The sequence below is a fragment of the Oncorhynchus mykiss genome, chromosome 14 (assembly GCF_057628025.1).
Source record: "Oncorhynchus mykiss isolate SJ-2025 chromosome 14, ASM5762802v1, whole genome shotgun sequence".
NCBI classification, from domain to species: Eukaryota; Metazoa; Chordata; class Actinopteri; order Salmoniformes; family Salmonidae; genus Oncorhynchus; species Oncorhynchus mykiss.
In genome coordinates, this window is record NC_143035.1 from 7,753,012 (window position 1) to 7,777,885 (window position 24,874).

General features: G+C 46.2%; 1 protein-coding gene across 50 annotated transcripts in view; it reads right to left on the reverse strand.

Annotated features, from left to right (window-relative positions):
• Positions 1-4,373: 4,373 nt before the first annotated feature.
• LOC110488686 (protocadherin gamma-C5) overlaps positions 4,374-24,874 on the reverse strand; it is a 192,106-nt gene continuing 171,605 nt past the window's right edge. For 25 of the 50 annotated variants that reach the window (XM_090198249.1, XM_090198257.1, XM_090198255.1 and 22 more), the window contains exons 2-4: positions 17,635-17,693; positions 11,136-11,233; positions 4,374-7,176 (exon numbers count right to left, since the gene is read on the reverse strand). In XM_090198249.1, coding sequence (XP_090054375.1) covers positions 6,893-7,176; positions 11,136-11,233; positions 17,635-17,693 — 441 coding nt within the window. In that variant the 3' untranslated portion in view covers positions 4,374-6,892. Of the gene's footprint in view, positions 7,180-11,135; positions 11,234-17,634; positions 17,694-24,874 lie in introns of all 50 variants that reach the window. The other 25 variants (XM_036942794.2, XM_036942798.2, XM_090198252.1 and 22 more) reach the window with 1 other exon arrangement.

Sequence of the window (24,874 nt, forward strand, 5' to 3'; positions counted from 1 at the left end):
GGTTTAGGTGAGGAGAAGTTGTTACTGTTGTTCCTGCCTCTGCTTTCGGTGTACATTTTGTTTATTTTTTGTTCATTTGGTCTTTCTCGAGCAGTTTAAGATGGACTCAGAAATCCATGCAAGCTAGATTTTTTTGTTTGTTCCATATTGCCACTTTTTTCTTACCCCACATGTGTTTTTTCCTCAGACGGAGCCATAAGGTCTGTGTGGAAGCCTGCACCTGGTGTTTGTGTTCAATGTGTGTGTGAGCCTGGTGTGTGTGTGAGTCTGGTGTGTGTGTTTGTGTTCAATGTGTGTGTGAGCCTGGTGTATGTGTATGACGATGTGGGATGTCCTGTGCCCAGAATGTCAGACTAACGTGATTACCACACAAAGACAGCCTATTGTCAAGGCTACTGTCAGACTGGCTGGGCCTGGGTTTTCCCTAATGCTCTCCCCAATGGATGACCCGTCTGTACATTCCTGATCTGTGTGTGTGTGTGTGTGTGTGTGTCTTGTAAGTGTACATACTTTTTTGTCTACATGTCTTTGTGTCTGATTGGTGGGAATGTGTGAAGGGAGATGAGGGGGGTAATAAAATAACAATCCCCCCCTTTCTGTTGTGTTCCACCCAAGGCAACGCATCACTTCCTGTTGCACAGTCACAGGAAACAGGAAGTCTGTGTCACATGAGGACCGCCACGAGGACCCTGTCACTGGGAGAATCAGGAGCCCTTTTTATACCTGGTGCTAACATACGTCCTTTGTTCAGATCTTGTCCACAGTCTGATTGTGCCCACATTTTTGGGCAGGTGTAGACGATTAAAGACGCATTGTGGTCTGATTGTGATCACATCTTCCATTTAAATAATCTACAGCCCATCCTATTAAATAATTGACAGGGGGCACCATTGACTTGTGGCATCAATATGTGTCTTAACATAAATACATATTATATATATCTGTAAAATAATTTGCGTACAGGGAGGGCCCGTTCCGTGTGGACGAATAAGAGATACGTTTTAATGCAATGTGTCTGAAAATGTGGGCACAATCAGAGTATGGACAAGATCAGGAAAAAGGATGCATGTTAGCACCAGGTATAAACGTGTGCAAGGGGACAGGTTTACAGAGAGGGATGGCTCCCCCACCTCCGAATTACCAATTTAACCCCTGACATCTACTTTTACAGATTTTGGCTTGGGTTACATCAAGTGCTATGCTATTGACTCATGTTTGTGTCTGTGAGAGTGTGTGGGGAGCACGTTCTAGCATGTTTCCTGCACATGGTCCTGTGCCGTGCCAAGGCTGACTAATAACAGCATATGCTTGTTTTCCATAGCCCATTCTCTCTGCCAGTTTACCCAGAATTCATTGGGGCAGAGCTAATGATGTCGACTGGAAGGGTTTCATGAAGAAGCTGAGAAACAGAACCGGGGCCCTTTCAGAACACTAGAGCGACCATTGCCTTGGCAACAGCGCACACAGGAGTGGTGTAGCACGAGGGAACGAAATGGCCATTTTGGGTTTAAAGGTACATCCACTGTCGCAGGCTAGCTAAGTCATCATCAGAATAGAAGGATGAGTTCCCCTCGTGGGGAAGGACTCGACCCCTGATTCACCTGCCTGGCTCACATTAGTCCTTCCTCCCTGAGTCGGGACCCGTTGGTTTTGGTTAGCGATGTGCACCGATATTTATAGATGTTTTGTTATTGTGTAAGGCCTTGAAACCTACGCCTACCCACAACCCGACTTTCTGGAGTTGAGCAAAGAGAACGCAAACCAGGAGAAGGGGTCCTGCTGCTCTGATGGACAGCGAAACAGGACTTCTCTTTCTTTACGTAATGCTGGTACTGCCCGGTGTTTTATTCTTGTGGCGTACAATAGAGGTTTCCTGTGTCTCTGTTTTGACATTCAACTGACTGTCAGTGTGCAACCAATTTCTGGTCATCTCGTTGCAACGTCAACTACTTGCAGTGCAGTCAACCACATAATTGAAGCACCTGTAGAACTACAATCTCCCTCTTGTTTTTACTTTTTTTTTTTTTATGTATTGCTTCTCTAGTGGTGTTGCAACCCCCCCCCCCCCCCCCCCCCCCCCCCCCCCCCCCTTGCTACACCTGACCTCTGAACCGACCTGCTCATTTCTTCTCCTTAACCAAACAGTTTAGGCTGACAGCGTTAAAGGCAAAAACTCCACCCAGAAATGATCTTTCGGTATTTCTTTCGCTAGTCCATTGTTGACATAGTGCCTAAAAAGTTTTGCGTGTCAGCAATCCAGTTTCAAGCTATGCAACTTTCAAAATACAGAGATCGTCCCCGTAGAATGCATTTTGCATCGTCAAATGCGACGCAAAATGCGTCACGCGGAGGATGATTTCTGTGTTTTGGATTGCTGACAAGCAAAACGTTTTAGGCACTATGTCAGCAATGGACTAGCGAAAGAAATACCCGAAAGATCATTTTTAGGTGGAATTTTCCTTTAAGTAAGAGCGGGATTTAAACCCATGTTGCAGGAACAGAGCCTGTCGTGGTTGACGCCTCTGATCGCGGGCTTGTTCGTCATATTACAGGCTTACAGTCGAGTACGGATGGGACTTGAATCTGTGTTTGCCATAATGACACTGGTGCTGGCCACATGCATTAACCTCTCTGAGCCCCGCTAGTGCCCTGATGACACCTACCTGTTCATCATATTCAAACAATCCCGTCAGGCTATAACATAACGAGCGGGATTTGAACCCTTGTCGGAGGAATTGAATCACGCTCGCAGGTCAACAGCCGTATCCCTCTGATTCACACCCCAGCTCTGTCTACACCACCAGAGCTCAAGGTGTTTCTCAATTGGGTTCCGCGAGGTTTCGCCTAAGGCCTAGATTCAAAATGGGCCAAGGAATGGTAAACGCTGCATGTCTGCTGAATCAGCAAGCTCCTTGAAATGTCCATCCTGCTAGAACGCAGATCTTCTGCGGTCCCGGATCGAAGCCCCTAGGATCCCACTGATGCTGGTCAAGAAGAAGCCGTGAAGTGTTATCGTATGATGATTCTGTATTATAAACTGGGTGGTTCGAGCCTTGAATGCTGATTGGCTGACAAAACAGTTATTGTTGCTGCTCTAAATATGTTAGTGAACAGTTTATAGTCGCAATAAGGCACCTCGCGGGTTTGTGTTATGTTGCCAGTATTTGATATTTTATTAGGATCCCCTTTAGCTGTTGCAAAAGCAGCAGCTACTTTTCCTGGGGTCCTCACAAAACATGAAACATAATACAGAACATCAATAGACAAGAACAGCTCAAGGACAGGGCTACGGGCTGTATCTAAGAACAGCCTTTAGCTGTGGTATATTGTCCATATACCCCACCCCCTCGTGCCTTATTGCTTAATTATATCACTGTGATACTAAAGTAGTTCAACAATTACGTAGAATTGTGTAGCCTAGTGTAAAAGTGTAGTGGTTATATAGCACTGGGCTAATGTACCTAAAAGCTCAACATTTTACCTTCTCCCCACACATTTCTGTATACTGTTCTGCATAGTTCCATAGATTGCCCCACATACGTATGGAATGTGATTCATTTAAATCCCCAAATGAGTCTACAGATATGTATTGCATAATGTGGGTCCACATGCACTTGGAAGGCTGTAGGAGAATAACGCATTTCTGCTGAGGAAACATCGTCTCTTTCACCCTCCCCTCATCCCATTTCCCTCCGTATTCACACCGCAGAAGATACTTCAAACGGGCGTGGGAGGGAGCTGAGTCTGCTGGGAGCAGAGGATTGTGGGAGAGCGTGGTGCTGATGAAGCTTGGTGGATGTGGGCCTCAGTTAAAACGGAGCAACACTACAACCCCTCAGTGAACCGATGCAGAACTACTGCCACTTAAAACGCCTAGCAAACAAAAGACTGGAATTCTTACTTATTTGATGTACTGTAATTTCTTGGGTAGGCCCATCTATAGTCATGATACGTGATTACGCTACAATTTAAGATCTGGAAATTCATGTTTACAGTGACGGCCTACCCCGGCCAAACCCTCCCCTAACCCGGATGACACTGGGTCAATTGTGTGCCGCCCTATGGGACTCCTGATCACGTTTGGTTGTGATACAGCCCGGGCTCAAGCCAGGGTCTGTTGTGACATCTCTACCACTGAGATGCAGTGCCTTAGACTGCTGCACCACTCAAGGAACCCAATTATATTCATAGGGACTTTGTGTTTGTCTTGAATACTGTATCGTTCTGCACTGGGAATTGTGTTGACTTGTTGTATTGTGATTCTATATTAAACAAAAGACCCCATCTTTAAGTTCCCTTGGGAAAAATAAAGTGATTGTATTTTAGTTACCGTACAAACCAAGACGGATGTTTAGAAAAGACGGAAGGTGAGCGTTTAATGATTTCAGAGCCTTTTATTTGAAATGTCAGTGTTCAAGAGAAAATAAAACAGCAATATAAATATTAGCATAAAAATGAAGAGACTAAACACCGGGAGGAGCGTAGGAGGTCTAAGCATTTCATAAGAAAGATATTACAGCACGAGAGAGGATTAATTCAGCAGCGGACGGACGTACACACACACACATATTTATAATAATTTGCTCATATGGACAGAGGCATTCTTGCGCAAATGCACAAGATAAAGCACAGAAAAAAAAGTTACAGAAGGATAGAAACATTTTTTTCAATATACTTTTTTTTTGTTTAGTTTCTTTTACAGGGTAGTAAAATAGAGAGAGAGAAAATGAACACAATAATATGCGCAACACATATCACAAGTTAACTAGTCTACGTGTGTGTCACTCTGTTTACTTATCGTCTAAAGTTATTAGCAACTTTCTTTATATTTACACTGAAGAGTTAGTTAGTTGGCCTTCATGGTGCTTAGTTACTACATTGCAACACAAACTGTTGAAGAACATTTCAGAGATCGTTTTTTTTTCCCCCGCTGTGGTTTTCTTATTTTTCTTGAAAAACAAATACAACACATTCCAGTAAGCCACGCCTTGAGGAGAGAGGACTTTTAGTTTGAAAATTCTGGATGTGGTCCGTACTATACAAACAATTGGCTCATACCATCGACAGGACTAGTGTTTATTTACAGAGGGGAAGAGCCTTCACAGGACCAGGGGGTGGAGGGATGGAAGCAAGGGGAGAGCCTTCACAGGACCAGGGGGTGGAGGGATGGAAGCAAGGGGAGAGTCTGAGGTTAGCGTTGCCAGAATGGATTTACACTGAGGGGATAGATACAGCGAAGAGCTAACTCTGTCCCTCCTCCCTGCTTCTGAAGTGGTATCTCCTCTGTGACATGGAGGGATGTGCTTGGCTCTGTTGACCTCTAACCTGGGTCAGTGCATTAGAGGACGTTTCGGGGTGGACTAGGAGGGAGGGTCAACAGTGGGGCCTGTGTACATTCAGTGAGTAGAGCCAAGGTCATTGCCCCCCCTCCCCGTCAATCTAATTGTACAAACCCAGACGTACCACTCAGCCCACCCCTCTCCACTCCCCCTTGAACCCAGCTTGCAAGCTGCCTCTTCATGCAGTGGTGTCCAGCTAGTTGCCGGACAGACGGATGGACTGGTGGCAAAGAAAAGACTTCATACTTATCTTATACTACTGAGTCATCAAAAAACACTTCCCACGTCAAGAAATATAGTCATCAGCACTTCAGGGTACGTAGCAAGGGATGAACACTCAATCTAGACTCTAGCGGCCTAAGAAGTGTCTAACTCCTAAGCACGCCGTGAAAAGATCTCTACTTTATCTTTATAGTATGAACAGTGCATCTCTATGGTCTGGCTCTCAAAGTGGGACAGCCAGTGAGGGGAGGGCACATCATCTGGTTGAGGAGGGGATAGAGGTGCATGGGTGGACAGCAGGAGGGTCTCTATACCCATCTGGGTAGTTTTAAAAGGGGGGCAGCGCCTACTATGCCAACAAGCCAGAAAATAGGGCTGATAGTACTATAACATGCCCCTCCTCCTCGGTGCTAGTTTTCTAATAGGGTTCATGCTCAGGTCATAAAAACAGTGAAAGATTCAAATCTTACCATTTAACTACGCTTACAAAATAATATTTATAGTTTTTAGATACCACATCAGGTAAACGCTACAAGGGCATTTGTCGACCTGTATTTTTTTAAGGTGGTCGTCCTCGTTGCAACACTAATTCAATGCATAGTTGAATCTTCTGGAAGGTCTGTGGTTTGAACACATAGGGACATGCAGATTGGAATACTACTGTACCAGTACAATGGAATGCCCATTCCCGTGTCCCAAAGAGCTGTGGTGTAGGATCCTATAAGGCTGATCCTATATAGGAATCTTATCATGGCAATCTAGTAAAGTCAAACAAGGATCTACTTTCAGTCTCAGGAAAATAAGGAGTTACAATTATAATCCAACATGAAACATTTTATGGAACATCGTTAAAATATCCACCTGTGAATACATCACTGGGCAAATCCTTGTTATCTGAGCAAAGTTGTTTACGCTCAATCTGTTGTGTCTGAAGTGCATCCAAATGTATTGATTTAACCAAAACACAATCCCCCCTGAACCCCCAGTCTTCCGTATCTGCAAATACTGTTAATACTTGTTTTTTTTTTAGAACAGACTTTCCAAAAAAAACAACTGTTTCTAGATAGCTTTCAGAAAAAAAATAAAAATGTCAATGCTGTTCGCTCTTAAACCTTCAACGCATTCCAGATTCAAGAGCCCAAAGACAAACATTCGCAAACATCTCCATATTTCGTGTTATCATATGAGCGTAGCCAATAGAATCCAGACCCTGATTAGAGTAAACGCATTGAGAGGAGACGTAAGGGGTGGGGGGGGGGATTTCAGTCCTCATCGGGTCGGTTTTCTCTTTTCTCATCGTATTTTCCATATCTATCCATCCTCCACCCATCCTACTTCTTCTCCTTCTTGGTGGACTTCTTCTTGGAGGCGGGGGTCTGGGCAGCCTTGGGGGGTTCAGGCTGAGGGGCGGCCTCAGAGGGCTGGGCCTGCAGGGCCTGATGTTGGGCTGCCATCTGCTGCTGCTGCTGCTGGGGGTTGGAGGTCAAGGTGGCGGTGCTGCCAGGGATGTAGACGTTCTGGCGGTAGTCGGGCACGTGCTGCAGGGTGAACTGGGGGCTGTAACGGGTGCTTAGTCCCATGGTGCCCGGCCCCAGGGTTGCGGTCGCCTCGCTCACTTCTGGGGGAAAGAGGGGCAGAGCGGGGAGGAGGAGAGGAGGGGAGAGATGGAACATATGAATAAGGTGTTCTGACATTGCAGTGATGACTTGTAGTATACATTGATGCTCCCGGTTTGTTACATATCCATTATGACTTGTATATATGCTACAGTAAAACTGTTGGCATGCTTATGTAAAGCTAATTGGACTGAAAATAAGAGAGTTGAGAGAGACTGCAAGAGTGTGAGTGAGAAAGAGAGAAAGGCAGAGAGAGAGACTGGTGTTACAAAATGGTGAATGTGTGCTGACATTTTGTCGAGGTGGAGAACATTTTGCATTTATGGTGTGCGTCTGTGTTCATTGCTGAATGTGTGTGTGTGTTTTTCCATTATGTGTGCTCTGGCTGTGTGCGGGTGACGTAGCTTCTAGCTCGTAATTCTCTCCCAGCCCCTGCATTGCAGAGCTACAGAGACACACACACACACACACACACGTCCCCTCCACTATTCCCTGCTCTCTGGCTCTGCTACACACAGCGCAGGCAGCCGTAAACACACACACACACACACATGCTTATACACACACACACACACTTACACACAAGCTCACTCACACACACACAAGCTCACTCACACACACACACACAAGCTCACACACAAGCTCACACACAAGCTCACACACACACACTCACACACACACTCACACACACGCTCACACACACGCTCACACACACGCTCACACACACGCTCACACACACACACTCAAGCTAGTATAATTAGACTTCAGAGAAAAAAATCTGGGACAATAGCTTCTTCCACAACGTTGTTTCTGCTTTTTAACTGCCTGTGCTATCCTGGTTGTGCAACCTCTGTTTGGTAGTGTCAAGGAAAAACAGACACTGATGGCACTACTGCATAAACATCTAGCTGCCTTGAATAACATTCTGATCCCTCTGTTTCCAGTTGTCATCGTGACTCGTCTGCTCCGGCTCTGTCTGAGGGAGTGGTTCCTCTACCTCATTGTGATGACCAATAGACATCATCCAGCCAGAGACAGAACGTTCTATCACTCTCCGAATGGAAACCTCAGGCTCATGTCCGGTGTGAGCAGTGTCTAGGAGGAAGGAGTGTGTGTGTGTGAGCAGTGTCTAGGAGGAAGGAGTGTGTGTGTGTGTGAGCAGTGTCTAGGAGGAAGGAGTGTGTGTGTGTGAGCAGTGTCTAGGAGGAAGGAGTGTGTGTGTGTGTGTGTGTCTGAGGGAGAAGATAGCACTCACATCTTTAGCACTCACCCCCCGCAGCACTCACATCTATAGCCATGAAATGCTTTGAAAGGCTGGTCATGGCTCACATCAACGGCATCATCCCAGACACTCTGGACCCACTCTGATTGACATACCGACAAAACAGATCCACAGATGCCGCAATCTCTATTGGACTCTACACTGCCCTCCCCCACCTGGATAAGAGGAACACCTATGTGAGATTGCTATTCATGGACTACAGCTCTGTGTTCAACACCATAGTGTCCTTCAAGCTCATCACTAAGCTCAGGACCCTGGAACTGAACACCTCCCTCTGCAACTGGATCCTGGACCTACTAACGGACCGCCCTCGGACGGTGAGGGTAGGCAACAACACATCCTCCACGCTGACCATCAACAAGTGGGCCGCACTTCAGGGGTGCGTGCTTAGTCCCCTGCTGTACTCCCAGTTCGCCCAGGACTGCATGGACACGCACGACTCCAACACCTTCATCAAGTTTGCTGACTACAAAACAGTGGTAGGACAGATAACCGATGATGATGAGGCAGCCTATAGGGAGGAGGTCAGTGACCTGGCAGTGTGGTGCCAGGACATCAATTTCTTCCTCAATATCAGCAAGACAAAGGAGCTGTTCGTGGACCACAGGAAATGGAGGGGCGAGCACGCCCCCACCCACATTGACGGGGCGATAGTGGAGCGGGTCAAGAGCTTCAAGTTCCTCGGTGTCAACATCACTAAGGAATTAACATGGTCCACAGTTGGGAAGAGGGAACGAAATGCCTTTTCCCCCTTAGGAGACAGAAAATATTTAGCATGTGCCCTCAGATCCTCAAGAAGTTCATTTGGACTGGCTGCATCACCGCCTGGTACGGCAACTGCAAGGTATCCGACCGCAAGAGGCGCCACCGAGGGTGGTGAGTACAGCCCACTACATCACTGGGGCTTAGCTCCCTGCCATCCAGGACCTTTATACCAGGTGGTGTCAGGGGAAGGCCCAAGAAGTTGTCAAAGACTTCAGCCACCCCAAGCCACAGACCGTTCTCTCGGCTACAGCATGGCAAGCGGTACCAGTGTACCAAGTCTGGAACCAACAGGACCCTGAACAGCTTCTACCCCCAAAGCCATAAGACTGCTAAAAAGACTGCTACTTAATTACCTCGTACCACTGCACATGGCCTCGGTACTGGTACTCCCTGGATATAGCCATGTTATTGTTATTCATTATAGTTATTCACTGTGTATTTATTCCTTGTGTCCATATTTTTCTATAGTTATTTTTTCTCTCATTAAGTTAAACTCTGCATTGTTGGAAAATGACCCGGAATTAAACATTCCACTGCAAGTCTGCACCTGTTATTTTAGGAAGCATGTGACAAATAAAAATAGGTTTCATTTGATGTGTCAATGGTAATAATAACAATGGAAACAATGACAGGAGTCTGTGTGGTAGGAGGTCTTACCACACAGAGGTGTATGTGTGTGTGTGTGTTGGTGGGCCTTGCTCTCAAGGCCAACCTGATGTGTTTCTGTGCTAGAGCGATTAGAAGGCAATCTGCAGCAACAGCCCAAGAATGAGTCACTCGCTGTGTGTGTGTGTGTGTGTGTGTGTGTGTGCGCGCGCAGTAACTGCGGCAGAAAAAGCATAGGGGGAAGGGAAGGTCTGATGTCATAGAGCTCTGAATCGTTTGCACTGCACGGGCAAGAGAACATGTGTGTGTGTGCTAACACTGCGTTTGTCTGTGTCGTGTGTGTGTGCTAACACTGCGTGTGTCTGTGTTGTGTGTGTGTGTGCTAACACTGTGTGTGTCTGTGTCGTGTGTGTGTGCTAACACTGCGTGTGTCTGTGTCGTGTGTGTGTGCTAACACTGTGTGTGTCGTGTGTGTGTGTGCTAACACTGCGTGTGTCTGTGTCATGTGTGTGTGCTAACACTGTGTGTCGTGTGTGTGTGCTAACGCTGCGTGTGTCTGTGTTGTGTGTGTGTGTGCTAACACTGCGTGTGTCTGTGTCATGTGTGTGTGCTAACACTGCGTGTGTCTGTGTCATGTGTGTGTGCTAACACTGTGTGTGTCATGTGTGTGTGCTAACACTGTGTGTGTGTCTGTGTCATGTGTGTGTGCTAACACTGTGTGTGTCTGTGTCATGTGTGTGTGCTAACACTGTGTGTGTCTGTGTCACGTGTGTGTGTGTGCTAACACTGCGTGCTGCATTCTGTTTGCCAATATATGTTGGCAGGTGTGGGAACTGTATACAGTGCAAACACTCAGGACTGTAATATTATTGCATTAAACAGGTTTCTGTAGTTACTGTATATATGTGGAGTACTGCTGGTAGCATTTGATATAGTCTTTGAACTGGTGTGTGTGTGTGTGTGTGTGTGTGTGTGTGTGTGTGTGAGTACAATGGGCCATAGAAACATCAATGAGGATAGAGAGGGCTTTATCAATGAGTCTGGCTTCATGCCCTCTAACCAAACAGGAACAAACCCTGACCCCTCCCTACCTTCCCATGTCCCCCCATTATACAACACCACAGAGAGCGAGAGAGAGCGGAAATTATTGAATGTCAGAGGCATGTGGTGATGACGAAAAGAGAGGGATAGAGTGTGATATGGGTCTGCAGGTAGACCATAAAAAAAGAGGGCTTGAGAGAGTGGTAGAGGATGGGGACAAGTGATAGAAAAACAGAGAGATGAATGGAGAAGTGTTGGACTCACCGTTGGCTGCGGCCATCAGGGCTTGGAGCTGCTCGGCCTCGGTGGGGGGGTTGGGCCAGGGTCCTGTTCCCATGGCCATCTCAGGGGGACCTCCAGCCCTGCAGGGAGAGAGAGAGAGAGAGAGAGAGGATACATACGTCAACAACCAGTGGCCATTTTAGAACTGTACTGCTTGTGTTATTGTGTGTTGCTGGTCCCTGGTGTGACGGTTGGTGGTCTTTGATGTCAAGATACAGGGTCTGATGATTAGCAGACACAGCCCGCAGGCAACGCAGAGAAACGAAGGTGGCGTGTACACACACACACACACACACACACACACACACACACACACACACACACACACACACACACACACACACACACACACACACACACACACACACACACACACACACACACACACACACACACACACACACACACACACACACACACACACACACACACACGGTCCAGGGGACCTCACGATAAAATATTATGCTGAAACCTACAGGACCACTCAAAAGTTTGGACACACCTACTCATTCAAGTTTTTTTTTAAACATTTTTACTATTTTCTACATTGTAGTAGAATAGTGAAGACATCAACACTATGAAATGAACCATATGGAATAATGCAGTAACCAAAAAAAGTGTTAAACAAAACGAAATATATTTTAGATTCTTCAAAGTAACCACCCTTTGCCTTGATAACAGCTTTGCACACCCTTGCCATTCTCTCAACCAGCTTCATGAGGAATGCTTTTCCAACAGTCTTGAATGAGTTCCCACATATGCTGAGCACTTGTTGGCTGCTTTTCTTTCACTCTGCTGTCCAATTCATCCCAAACCATCTCAATTGGGTTGAGGTCGGGTGATTGTGGAGGCCAGGTCATCTGATGCAGTACTCCATCACTCTCCTTCTTGGTCAAATAGCCCTTACACAGCCTGGAGGTGTGTTTTGGGTCATTGTCCTGTTGAAAAACAAATGATTGTCCCACTAAGTGCAAACCAGATGGGATGGTGTATCACTGCAGAATGCTGTGGTAGCCATGCTGGTTAAGTGTGCCTTGAATTCTAAATAGATTACAGACAGTGTCACCAGCAAAGCACCATCACACCTCCTCCTCCATGCTTCACGGTGGGAATCACACATGCAGAGATCATCCGTTCACCTACTCTGCTTTTCACAAAGTCACGCGGTTGGAACCAAAAATATAAAATTTGGACTCCACCGGTCCAAATTGTACATTGCTCTTGTTTCTTGGCCCAATCAAGTCGATTCTTATTATTGGTGTCCTTTAGTAATGGTTTCTGTGCAGCAATTCGACCATGTCTCCTCTGGACAGTTTATGTTGAGATGTGTCTGTTGCTTGAACTCTGTGAAGCATTTATTTGGGCTCCAATTTGTGAGGCTGGTAAATCTAATGAACTTCTCTGCAACAGAGGTAACTCTGGGCCTTCCTTTCCTGTGGCGGTCCTCATGAGAGCCAGTTTCATCAAAGCGTTTGATGGTTTTTGCGACTCCACTTGAAGAAATTTTCAAAGTCCTTGAAATTTTCCGGATTGAGTGCTTTTCATGTCTTAAAGTAATGATGGACTGTCGTTTCTCTTTGCTTATTTCAGCTGTTCGTGCTATAATATGGACTTGGTCTTTTACCAAATAGGTCTATCTTCTGTATACCACCCCTACCTTGTCACAGCACAACTCATTGGCTCAAACACATTAAGAACGAAATAAATTCCATAAATGAACATTTAACAAGGCACACCTGTTAATTGAAATAGATTCCAGGTGACTACCTCATGAAGCTGGTTGAGAGAATGCCAAGCGTGTGCAAAACTATCATCAAGGTAAAGGGTGGCTACCTTGAAGAATATCAAATATAAAATGTATTTTGATTTGTTTAACACTTTTTTGGTTACTACGCGATTCCATACAGTTGAAGTCGGAAGTTTACATACACTTGGAGTCATTAAAACTCGTTTTTCAACCACTCCACAAATGTCTTGTTAAAAAACTATAGTTTTGGCAAGTTGGTTAGGACATCTACTTTATGCATGACAAATGTAATTTTTCCAACAATTGTTTACTGTTTGCAACTGCACATGGGGACAAATATCATACTTTTTGGAGAAATGTCCTCTGGTCTGATGAAACAAAAATAGAACTGTTTGGCCATAATGACCATCGTTATGTTTGGAGGAAAAAGGGGGAGGCTTGCAAGCCGAAGAACACCATCCCAACCGTGTAGCACGGGGGTGGCAGCATCATGTTGTGGGGGTGCTTTGCTGCAGGAGGGACTGGTGCACTTCACAAAATAGATGGCATCATGAGGTGGGGAATTATGTGGATATATTGAAGCAACATCTCAAGACATCAGTCAGGAAGTTAAAGCTTGGTATACTTTTTGGAAATGGGTCTTCCAAATGGACAATGACCCCAAGCATACTTCCAATGTTGTGGCAAAATGGCTTAAGGACAACAAAGTCAAGATATTGGAGTGAACATCACGAAGCCCTGACCTCAATCCTATAGAACATTTGTGGGCAGAACTGAAAAAGTGTGTGTGAGCAAGGAGGCCTACAAACCTGACTCAGTTACACCAGCTCTGTCAGGAGGGATGGGCCACAATTCACCCAACTTATTGTGGGAAGCTTGTGGAAGGCTACCCAAAATGATTGACCCAAGTTAAACAATTTAAAGGCAATGCTACCAAATACTAATTGAGTGTATGTAGACTTCTGACCCACTGGGAATGTGATGAAAGAAACAAATGCTGAAATAAATCATTCTCTCTACTATTATTCTGACATTTCACATTCTTAAAATAAAGTGGTGGTCTAAACTGTAATTTTTTACTAGGATTAAATGACAGGAATTGTGAACAATGAGTTTAAATGTATTTGGCTACGGTGTATGTAAACTTCCGACTTCAACTGTGTGTGTTATTTCATAGTGTCGATGTTTCCACTATTATTCTACAATGTAGAAAATAGCCAAAATGAAGAAAAACCCTGGAAGGAGTGTGTGTGTCCAAACTTTTGACTGGTACTGTAGGTGCCGATACGAAATGTATTGTGATTCGATACTGCGATTTTATGTTACAAACATTTTGCTAAAAATGTCTGCTGGAAATGGAAATAAAAGTGCCTGAAACACATTGGCTCACTATTTAAACAATGGCCACCAGCACAACACAATGTAGTAAATATGATGAAACATAATGGCACCACAGTAAAAGGGAACAGCTGGCTACACAACAACACACACACACACACACGGAGCGTTGAACATTTCCACATGGGCAGCGTAAATCTTCAAAGGGTTGTTTTGTTTAAAGTCTCATTTTGCATGCAGAGGAAGAAAAGGAGTAGACCTGCTCTTGATTACACTCACCAACTCCCATACCTCTTAGACACACACACACACACACACACACACTTATAGGTCTGGCATTTCTACTGATGGTTTTGATCCACATCAGTCCCTCAGTGATTGGACCATTTCAGTAGCTGTTTGATGGCCTAAAGCAGTAGCACCAGGGGGTTGTGGGTAAAGGCTGTGCCCCTGTTTGAAGAGCCAGAGAAGAAACAGAATGGCACGCGAGGGGTTAAAAGGACGTGAGAGTCTCACATCCAGCTTACTGCCTTCTATGAGCAGCAGTAAAAAATAATGTGTGTGTGTGTGTGTGTGTGTGTGTGTGTGTTATTGGCTGCAGTAAAAAAAAAAATAAGCGACTGCCCTCCCTTTGGTCTCTGCTTGGAACCAATTAAAAACCCACTGGACAAAGGCATATGGACTGGGAAAGTAACCAGGCTGGAGAGGGAGAGATGAGGGGAGAGAGAGAGGGAGAGAGATCAAGATTTTTGTTTTTAAGAAGTGGTGCGGTCCAGCTTGCCAAAATGTTCAGCCACATTTTTTTAAAGGGGGTATTACTTATGTGCCAAAGTGCGAAGGAGTCCTTGACCAGTGCCAGCATCCCAAACGAGAACCAGACCAGGTTAAAGCGTGGTAAGCGGAGCCTGCAGGACCGCCATTTTGATTTGTTTCCTTTTGTGGACTAGAGAGACAAAGAGGACGCCTTGTTTATCACTAATTAGCATCTCCCTGCTCTATGACTTCCTGTGGTCCGAATAATCACTTCCTGCATTCAGGACTATCTCTTCCTGTGGCTGAGATGATGACTGGTCATGTCCAGAGGGATCAATCTAACTGGTCAGTCAGAGCTGCGTCTGTAACCATGCATGAAACAGGCATCTTATCTAGGAGGAAGCCTTTCATTCCGCTTCCTAAACTCTACTGTCCACTTCAACTATGGGAACTCTTGTCCAATCCTTCTATAAAGTCGACTGCATTCCAGTCCTTCTTTAGACGTTCCTGTTCAATGCCCTCTCAGCCAGCTGGGTCCAATCTCTCATCGGACAGTTGTTTCAAAGCCCTCCTTTTCTGGCCACCAGGAAAAGGCATATGAGAAGAAGACCACATAGAGCTATAGGAGATCTACAAGTGGCATTGTGTCTGGGGAAACACAGCAAACTCAACGCACACTCTCTACTTGGGATAAAACACATTTTACACCAAACTAAAAAAAGGACAAATATTCTACAGTCTTTGATTACACAGCCACACCACGCTAAGTAAAACGACCACGAAATACACACAGCGCACAAACTAAAAACCACACTGCACCGAAGTGAACCAATCGGAGGTCCTCATCAAAGTCTGACTTTCACAGAGAGACCAATAGCCCAGCTCGGCACAGGCTAGTGAATCTGCGCTATAGCTAAAGGGTCAGGGGTATCTACACACAGCGCTGCAGAGCTCTACCTACCCACTGTAGCTACTCTCTGCCCTTAACAACTGGTTTTAGATCAGTTTCTCTTACAACAGTTTCAACATGACCTATTTACGGGTGCCTCAACAAAGAAAAAACCCGATCCAGAACAAGTTGTCGAGGCCATAAAGTGACCACACTCTCTATACTAATACACACGTTGATACCTTGTGCCTCGCTTCGGCGTCCATCTTATGTGATCACCGTTGTGGTTGTAGAGACTGGGAAACACAAGAGGAGTGTTACACTATTCCATCTGGATCTACAGGCCAGGAAAAGATCAGGCAACATCAACTCAGCGGAGCTCCGCGTGTCTGTGGGAAGTGTTGAGCCTGTGACATCCACATAATGGTTCAAAAGAAGAAGTCAGGTTCTCCAAATGGATCGTTCCCAATGTACCCATAACCTCAGTGGCTTCCAACATGGAAAGCTCTCATGTTTTTGTTCCTTGTTAAAACTGTGTGTGTGTGTGTGTGTGTGTGTGTGTGTGTGTGTGTGTGTGTGTGTGTGTGTGTGTGTGTGTGTGTGTGTGTGTGTCCCAAGTGGTAGGAGAAGCAAGCTAGGACTGGAGAGCCCACCCCGCACCCACTCAGATGGTTCTTGACTCATGGAATGTGTTGTGTAAAAGTTATGTTGTGGAAACTGTTGCGGCGTGATCAGCAGTTTGGCACACAATGTAGGCCAAATAACCGATGGAGAAACAGTCACACACACAAACTGATTTATGTCAGTGGATGCAGTTTCCCCTCTACCACCATGAAACAGCCAATCACTGATGTCCAAACAGTAAATCACAAGTGATCAATCAGATGCTATCACCCAGATGGAAACACAAACGCGATCAATGAGCTAGAATGTGTATATGTTAGTGCACTTATGTTCTCCCTTCCCCCCCTCACTCTGCTCCCCTACTCTCCTCAGCAGTACTGAGTGATGGCACACAGACTCTGTGAGAGTAGAGGGAGGGAGAGGAATGGCGGCCATTTTGTGTGTGAGGCAGAGAGCAGCCTGTTCACTCAGAGGAGTCAGGGCTCAGATGGAATCTCAGGAGCTCCAGATTCTCATCTACATAAAGTCTCTGTGCCTCAGTTGCTGATATCACCTCCGCTGCGCACAATGGGCCCGTAAGCAAAGTATGTTCCTACTGCTTCCTAATATAATGTATTTTTAAATTGTATTATTTAACCTTTATTTAACTAGGCCAGTCAGTTAAGAACAAATTCTTATTTACAATGACGGTCTACCCCGGCCATGCCTGGACGATTGCTGGCCCAATTGTGCGCCGCCCTATGGGACTCCCAATCACGGCCGGATGTGACGCAGCCTAGATTCGACCCAGGGACTGCAGTGACTGCCTCTTGCACTCCTGAGTGGCGCAGCGCCTTAGACAGCTCCGCCACTCAGGAGCCCAATGCCATTCAGCAGATGCTAAATAATCCAAAATGGCTGACAGTCATGCGTGCATCCATTTTATGTATGGCTGGCCCATGTGCTCTACCGACTGAGTCTCACAGGACCACAGCTTCTCCTTAATCCCATCTCTCCCTCTCTTTCCTAGCCATCGCTCAATCTATGTCTCCCCATCTCTTGTGTGTGTGTGTGTGTGTGTGTGTGTGTGTGTGTGTGTGTGTGTGTGTGTGTGTGTGTGTGTGTGTGTATAGAAGAGTCTATGTACTCACCCACTGGGTCCAGGTCTCTGTCCTTGTGTGAAGCGCCAGTCAGCGTTCGGAGGCTTTTGCTGTGAAGAGAACACAAAATACAACGTCAAATCTCTGTTTCTACACACCAACAGGACCACGGGACTGCCTGTCTTATGTGTGTATTGTCTCTGTCCATCCGTGTGTGTGTGTGTGTACCAGAGGAGGCTGGCCGGAGGAGCTATAGGAGGACTGTCTCATTGTAATGGCTGGGATGGAATCACTGTAACGGTATCAAACATATGGAAACCAAATGTTTGACTCTGTTCCATTAACTCCATTCCATTACGATGAGCCTGTCCTCCTATAGCTCCTCCGGCCAGCCTCCTCTGGCGTGTAGTCTTTTCGCCTGTGGTCGGGGGGGGGCTGAATAAAAGGCATACATCGCTCAGCCTGGATGGGTGGCCATTTTGTTCTGGAATCCATGGAGCAGAAAACGTCAGTGAAGCGCACAGAGACACACACAGGGACACACACACAGGGACACACACACAGGGACAGGGACTCCGCTCCCAATTACAGGCACAAAACAAAAACTCAACTAAATGTATGGGATTCCACGAGATATGGAGTAGAGATCTGTCCTTGTTGATGATTCTATCCTCAATATGGTGCATCTAACTTCATAACGCCTCCACTGAAGCTTTTACATGATCAACGTCTTTGTTTATCAGATTCAGACAAGACGAGGGCTTCATTGATGAGAAGCTCCCTAACATTGACTCACCAGGGTCAATACAAATAGGTGACACATAAACAGTGCTGGTCTAAAATGTGGTCTTGGCTGATTCACAGCGATAAGAACTCTGACATGATGCTAGAATCATTCAAATCCCCAGGGCCATGACTGAGTGCCCCAAGGACTCCTCACGCTCTGCCTGTGTAATTCACAGCCCACTCATAAAGACCTGATTGTGTTTTTCAACAGAAGCCAGAGAGAGAGAAAGAGAGAGAGAGGGGGAAAGAGAAGGAGAGAAAGAGAGAGGGGGGGAGAAGAGAGAGAGAGGGGGAGAGAGTGAAAGAGAGAGGAGACAGAGAGAGAGAGAGAGAGAGGGGGGGGGTAGTGAAAGAGAGAGGAGACAGAGAGGGGGAGAGAGTGAAAGAGAGAGGAGACAGAGAGAGAGAGAGAGAGAGGGGGGGAGAGAGTGAAAGAGAGGAGAGAGAGAGCGAGAGAGAGAGAGAGGGGAGAGAGAGAAAGAGAGAGAAAGAGAGGGGGGGAGAGAGAGAAAGAGAGAGAGAGAGAGAGAGAGAGCAAGAGAGAGAGAGAGAGGGGGGAGAGAGAGAGAGAGAGAGAGAGAGGGGGGGGGAGAGAGAAAGAGAGAGAGAGAGCAAGAGAGAGAGAGAGAGAGAGAGAAACATGGGAGAGAGCAATCATAGAAAATAAGCGTCAGCTGAATATAGCAGCTGTTTGTTGTTTTAATATGAACAGATACAGTGTGCAAAATTGACCAGTGAGGGAAGATTTGTTTTTTAGAAGAGATAAAAGCCTATCTCTGACCCCCTTCTCTTTATTCCATTTCTCTTCCGTCTCTACCTCTTGTCCCATCCCCTCTCTCTCCTCTCTTTCCCTTCCCCTCTCCCTTCCTCTCTCTCCCTCCCTCTGTGGTTTGGCAGTGAGGCGGTGAATAGACCCTTGGCTGTGTTCCAGACTCTGTCTCCTAATCGACAATGGAGGAGAGAACAGGAGAGAAGAGAGAGGCTCCCCAGACAAACTAGCCCGCCCACCTCCCGCCTCCCCTGCATTATTAACACAAGTGTTCTACCACAGAGAGACCAGAGAGGGAGAGGGCGGAAGAGAGAGAAGAAGAGGGTATGGGGAGAGAGCGAGAAACACGCTATCCAATTTCAATAACACCTTCACCACCAACGTGTCATTTATAAGCTGCGCCAAAATGACCCACTACGGGTTTACATTTCTGTCTACTCCAGAGTCTCTGATTTCATCGCATGTAACACAATAATACACATCACTCGCTCTTTGTGCAAATTCTATCCTGTTAAGGATTCTGTAGATGGATTCAGACGAGCAGATGGACGCGAGGCAGCCATCTTTAATGGTTGGCTATCTGGTTACATATTATTTGCAAGAATGTAAATAAAAGAGGAACACCCAGGTCTTTGAACTAGGAATAGGCCTCTAAATTAGAGAATGATGACTGGGAGGGAAGAAACAGGTGGGCGGATGTGTAATCTAATCTTCTCCGCTCGTCCAGTGGGTATTTTGTCTCAATCTGAGAGACAGACTGACAGATGTATATTTCCCCCTTTCGCTCTGCTGGTGTGGCGGCAGTCACCATGGCAGTAAAGGGGAAAAAGAGAACAAGTGATTTTTCATCTGAAAAACGAGTAGGGGACCCAACATTCCAGCTGTGTGACGCTCACTGCAGCCACATTAAAATTTTTAAAAAAAACCTGTCTCACTCCCAGAGGTCATTCCCAAGGTCAGGTCCCGCCACAGGCATGTAGGGAACAAAAGGATACAGACTCGCGGCTCGGCTGACGTTCCACCGCCACCGGAACGCTCTGAGATCTGAGTAAGCATGTCCTATACTGTTACTGTTACTGAGGTGCGTTCACAGATCACACATGAAAAGGGTCAAGTTACAAGAGCACAACCTTCTGTTAGAACATCAACAGTTCTCAAGTAAATGTGTTCTTACTTTCTGCCCTTAAAAATCCACCCATAATACTCCTGATAGGGATCAGTGCAGTGCTCCAGATAGATGATCCAGAGTCAGTTCTTAAGGGTAGAAACCAGAAAGTGACCAGAGTAGATGAAAAACCCACTGAACTCCCTCAGTGAGAAGCTCTGTCTGCTCTGAGGTCAGATAGGGATTATGGTTCTCCTGTTCTGATCCATAGAGACTTACCAGACTGACTGCTTCTAACACAGTTACCACTATCACTGGACAGAGTTACTTTAATAGGTAGAGAACCTACTGCCTTACAACCTGTTCATGTCCCTAAGCTACTACTACACTAAACAGAAATATACACGCAACATGTAAAGTGTTGGTCCCATGTTTCATGAGCTGAAATTACAGATTCCCAAAATGTTCCATATGCACAAAAAGCGTATTTCTCTCAGATTTTATGCACAAATTTGTTTACATCCCTGTTAGTGAGCATTTCTCCTTTTACCAAGATAATATATCCACCTTACCGATGTGGCATATCAAGAAGATGATTAAACAGCATAATCATTACACCTTGTGCTGGGGAAAATAAAAGGCCACTCTAAAATGTGCAGTTTGGTCACACAGCACAATGCCACAAATGTCTCAACTTTTGAGGGAGCGTGCAATTGGCATGCTGACTGCAGGAATGTCCACCAAAGCTGTTGCCAGAGAATTGAATGTTAATTTCTCTACCATAAGCCACCTCCAATGTTGTTTTAGAGAATTTCGCAGTGCGTCCAACCAGCCTCACAACCGCAGACCACGTGTATGGCGTTGTGTGGGCAAGCAGTTTGCCGATGTCAACATGGTGGCGGTGGGGTTACGATATGAGCAGGCATAAGCTACGGACAACGAACACCATTGCATTTTATCGATGGCAATTTGAATGCACAAAGATACCGCAACAAGGTCCTAAGGCCCATTGTCGTGCCATTCATCTGCTGCCGTCATCTCATGTTTCAGCATGATAATGCACAGCCCCATGTCGCAAGGATCTGTACACAATTCCTGGAAGCTGAAAATGTCCCAGTTCTTCCATGGCCAGCATATTCCCCAGACATATCACCCATTGAGCATGTTTGGGATGCTCTGGATTGATATGTACGACAGCGTGTTCCAGTTCCCACCAATAACCAGCAACTTTGCAGAGCCATCGAAGAGGAGTGGGACAATGCTCCACTGGCCACAATCAATAGCCTGATCAACTCTATGTGAATGAGATATGTCATGCTGCATGAGACAAATGGTGGTCACACCAGATACTGACTGGTTTCCTGATCCACGCCCCTACCTTTAAAAAAAAAAGGTGTCTGTGACCAACAGATGCATATCTGCATCCTAGTCATGTGAAATCCATAGATTAGGGCCTAATTAATGTATTACAGTTGACTAATTTACTTGGTCATGTATACTGACCTTCCTGGCCAGGTCTCCCTTGAAAAAGAGACTCTGGGACACAATGGGCTTTTCCTGGTTAAATAAAGGTTAAATAAAAAATATTTTTTTAAATAACTCAGTATACATGTCGCCTTTATATTTTTGTTCAGTTTACATGAAAACAGTATTATTTGTACAGACAACGGCAGAGAATTGTATGGACTGAGGATTTATCTCAGTCCATATCTGATCTTTATCTGATAAAGAAGGACGGTCACAGAGTGAAAGCTCTGGACACACACAAGAGAAAAAGGCGCTAATCGTGAACATCTGGGCTCCATCCCAGTGTGCGTCCCGAGTCCGACCCGGAAAAGAAAGCACATCTGGTTCAGTGGATGAATGAGAGGATAACTCTGAGCACTGGCCATAATCTGATGAATGGGAGGACATTCATCGGCAGGATTCTTCCCGCTGAAAAACACACACACACACACACTTCACACACAAACCTTCCACTGGCATGGTTCTCACACAGGCCGGGCCCCACCTGGTGCTGTGTGTCGTGTGAGGAAGTTACGGTTTCCAAACGCAAACACACACCCATGCACACCAAAAATACACACGCTCACACCCACACCTCTTGGCATTGACAGAACTGTGGCTAGACTGCACCTGGTGCTCTGTCTGAAAGAGGAAGTCCTAACAGACTCCCAACCCACATCCCCACACACCAACTCCCACACAATATTCTCCCGGCTATCACAATAAATGCTTTTCAGTTCCATTGTCCTTCTAAGCCATTCAGATGATGACACTGGGGGGGGAAACAGATTATCATGAATCCTAATACTGAAAGCTATACGGATCCTAGAGACAGAGTCGACAATGCAGGACCCACAAGGAGGATAAGTCCAGGACTGGAGACAACATGAGAGACGAAAACAAGGGGAAAGGCTTTTGGTGAGATTTATACTGACACACTGGACCACACTGAGTCACAGTCACACGCCATATGATCCTGTAGATGACTCCGGGACGGGTTCACCGAGCCACGCGGGCCGATTGGCAGCGTGTGCTGCTTCTTCATCCGCGAGAACAGAGTATTTACAAAACGCTCCCACATCTAGTTGTTGCACGTGACCAGGCGCCACGTAACCTGATTTCATAGTTCCATTTCGGGAATTTGCCGCAATTGGATGATAACTCTGTAACCACACAGAATTAATGGGTTAACTCCGAAAGGTTACAGGGTTCAGACAGAAACGACTCGAAGGTTTAAGTTTGGGAATTCACTCCAAGTGGTTAAGGTAAAGGGCTATGGCTTGGCGAAGGCTTAAAACAAAACAATACGCGGCTTCCATTAAGTATCATTCCGGTACTCTCCTTGCTCGCTGGAGAACTGAAGCAGCGCGCTCTGGCTCTGAGCCTGCCGAGTTTGAGCCAAGAGCTTGTGCCGTCTTTTGTTTTTGGGGAGTGGCCGACGAAGGCACCTGTCGACGTCCTCAGGACCTTTACAAACGTCCAAAATCGACGTCTCTTTCTTGCGACCAGGGTGTGCGCAGACCCTGACATACAGATCTAGCCACATAATGTAAATGCGACCGCACACACATACGCTCAATGTGGGGGTTTGTACTACACACTCAGTACTACACGCTCACAACTACACACTCCGACGGTTCCATATACAAAAGGCCTTTGAGGAGGAACTACACACTGCTATTGAAATGAGAGGAGAAGTCACTCTGTTTGCCACAATGGGACCCTGGGGACATAGGGCCTTGCTAAGATTACATCTTGCTGTAGGGCTTGGAGCGCCTGACTATACACTGTATACACACACGCTGATTGTGTCCCCTCTGTGGCGCTAGTCCATTAGAGGCCAATCTGTCTGTCACTGCGGCACACGTGCGTAATGTGATTCCCTCACTGTCTTTCTCGCTTTCCCTCCATCCTTCTCGCCCTCCCTCTATCGTTGCTGTACTACACGTGTCACTGGAGCAGGGAGACAGATGGTACCCTAACGACCCCGGTGTAGAGAGAGAGAGCGAGAGAGAGAGAGAGAAAGAAAGAGACACAGAGAGAGAGATAGACAGAGAGAGGGAGAGTCATGATGACCATGACAGTCACGAAAGGAAAAACAGACCAATAGAAAATCAGATAACCAGGAAAACACCCGTGCTCTCCCATCATGAGATATAAGCTGTGTAATTCACCAGAGACACATAGCCTAGACAACAGGCATTATGACAAACTAAACCAGCACACTACCCACTGCCCTCTTCCTGTAGGGACTTTACCAAAACTATAATCACTAGCTAGGCTAAATGAAAAAGGGATTAAACAAATGAAAAAGGAGAAAGAGGCCACTGAGTCTCTCTACATGAATCATCAAAACTAGAGCTCTGGCAGCCATCTTGGAAATGAAGATATACACAGTTAGTCAGTGAACAGGGAGGGGTCCTCTGCATGTACTGCATGTGGAGAGTCAGAACATGACTTTTCATCCACACCCCGGAACACAGAGTGAACTGGTATTTCCTAACAAGTGCTCTGGGAATGAGGTTTGGGAATGTTTGACTAGAGCTGCAGCCACAGGCACACAGACAGCCACACAGGGTGAGGTCACGGTTGGCCATGTGACTCAGACATGGCATGGAACCAATCAAGGTTCAGAGGACAACAGGAAGTGAGGTCGCGTGCTGACCCCTGGAATTCCCTTTTTTTTTTCAGCCACCGCTTTACTCTTTGACCCATTCCCCCTTTTCTCTCTTTCCTTCCCTCTGTTCCATCCTCCCCCTTCCTCACACCCCCTCCTCTTTTCCACCCCCCTCTCTCTTCCTCGCTCTCTGTCATCCAGTCCCCCTCCACTTCCTATCTCACTATGCTATTACTCTAAGCTCTGGTATCTTTTTTCATCTGTCGTTACTCTCCTCCTCTCCATCTGTCAAAACCAACCCATCCCCTCTTCCCCTCTATCCCTCTCTGCACTCCAATCCATCCATTCCCTCTCTCCCTCTTTCTCTTGTAGAACAGTGCTTCCCTGCTGATCTCGTTTAGTAATTGGAAGTCCGAGAGAGCGAGGGAGACTGCATCTCCTATGAAATATTAAAGCAATTCTCCCCTCCTTCATTTCCTCCCCTCACTGGCTAGCAGGGCGACAGTTA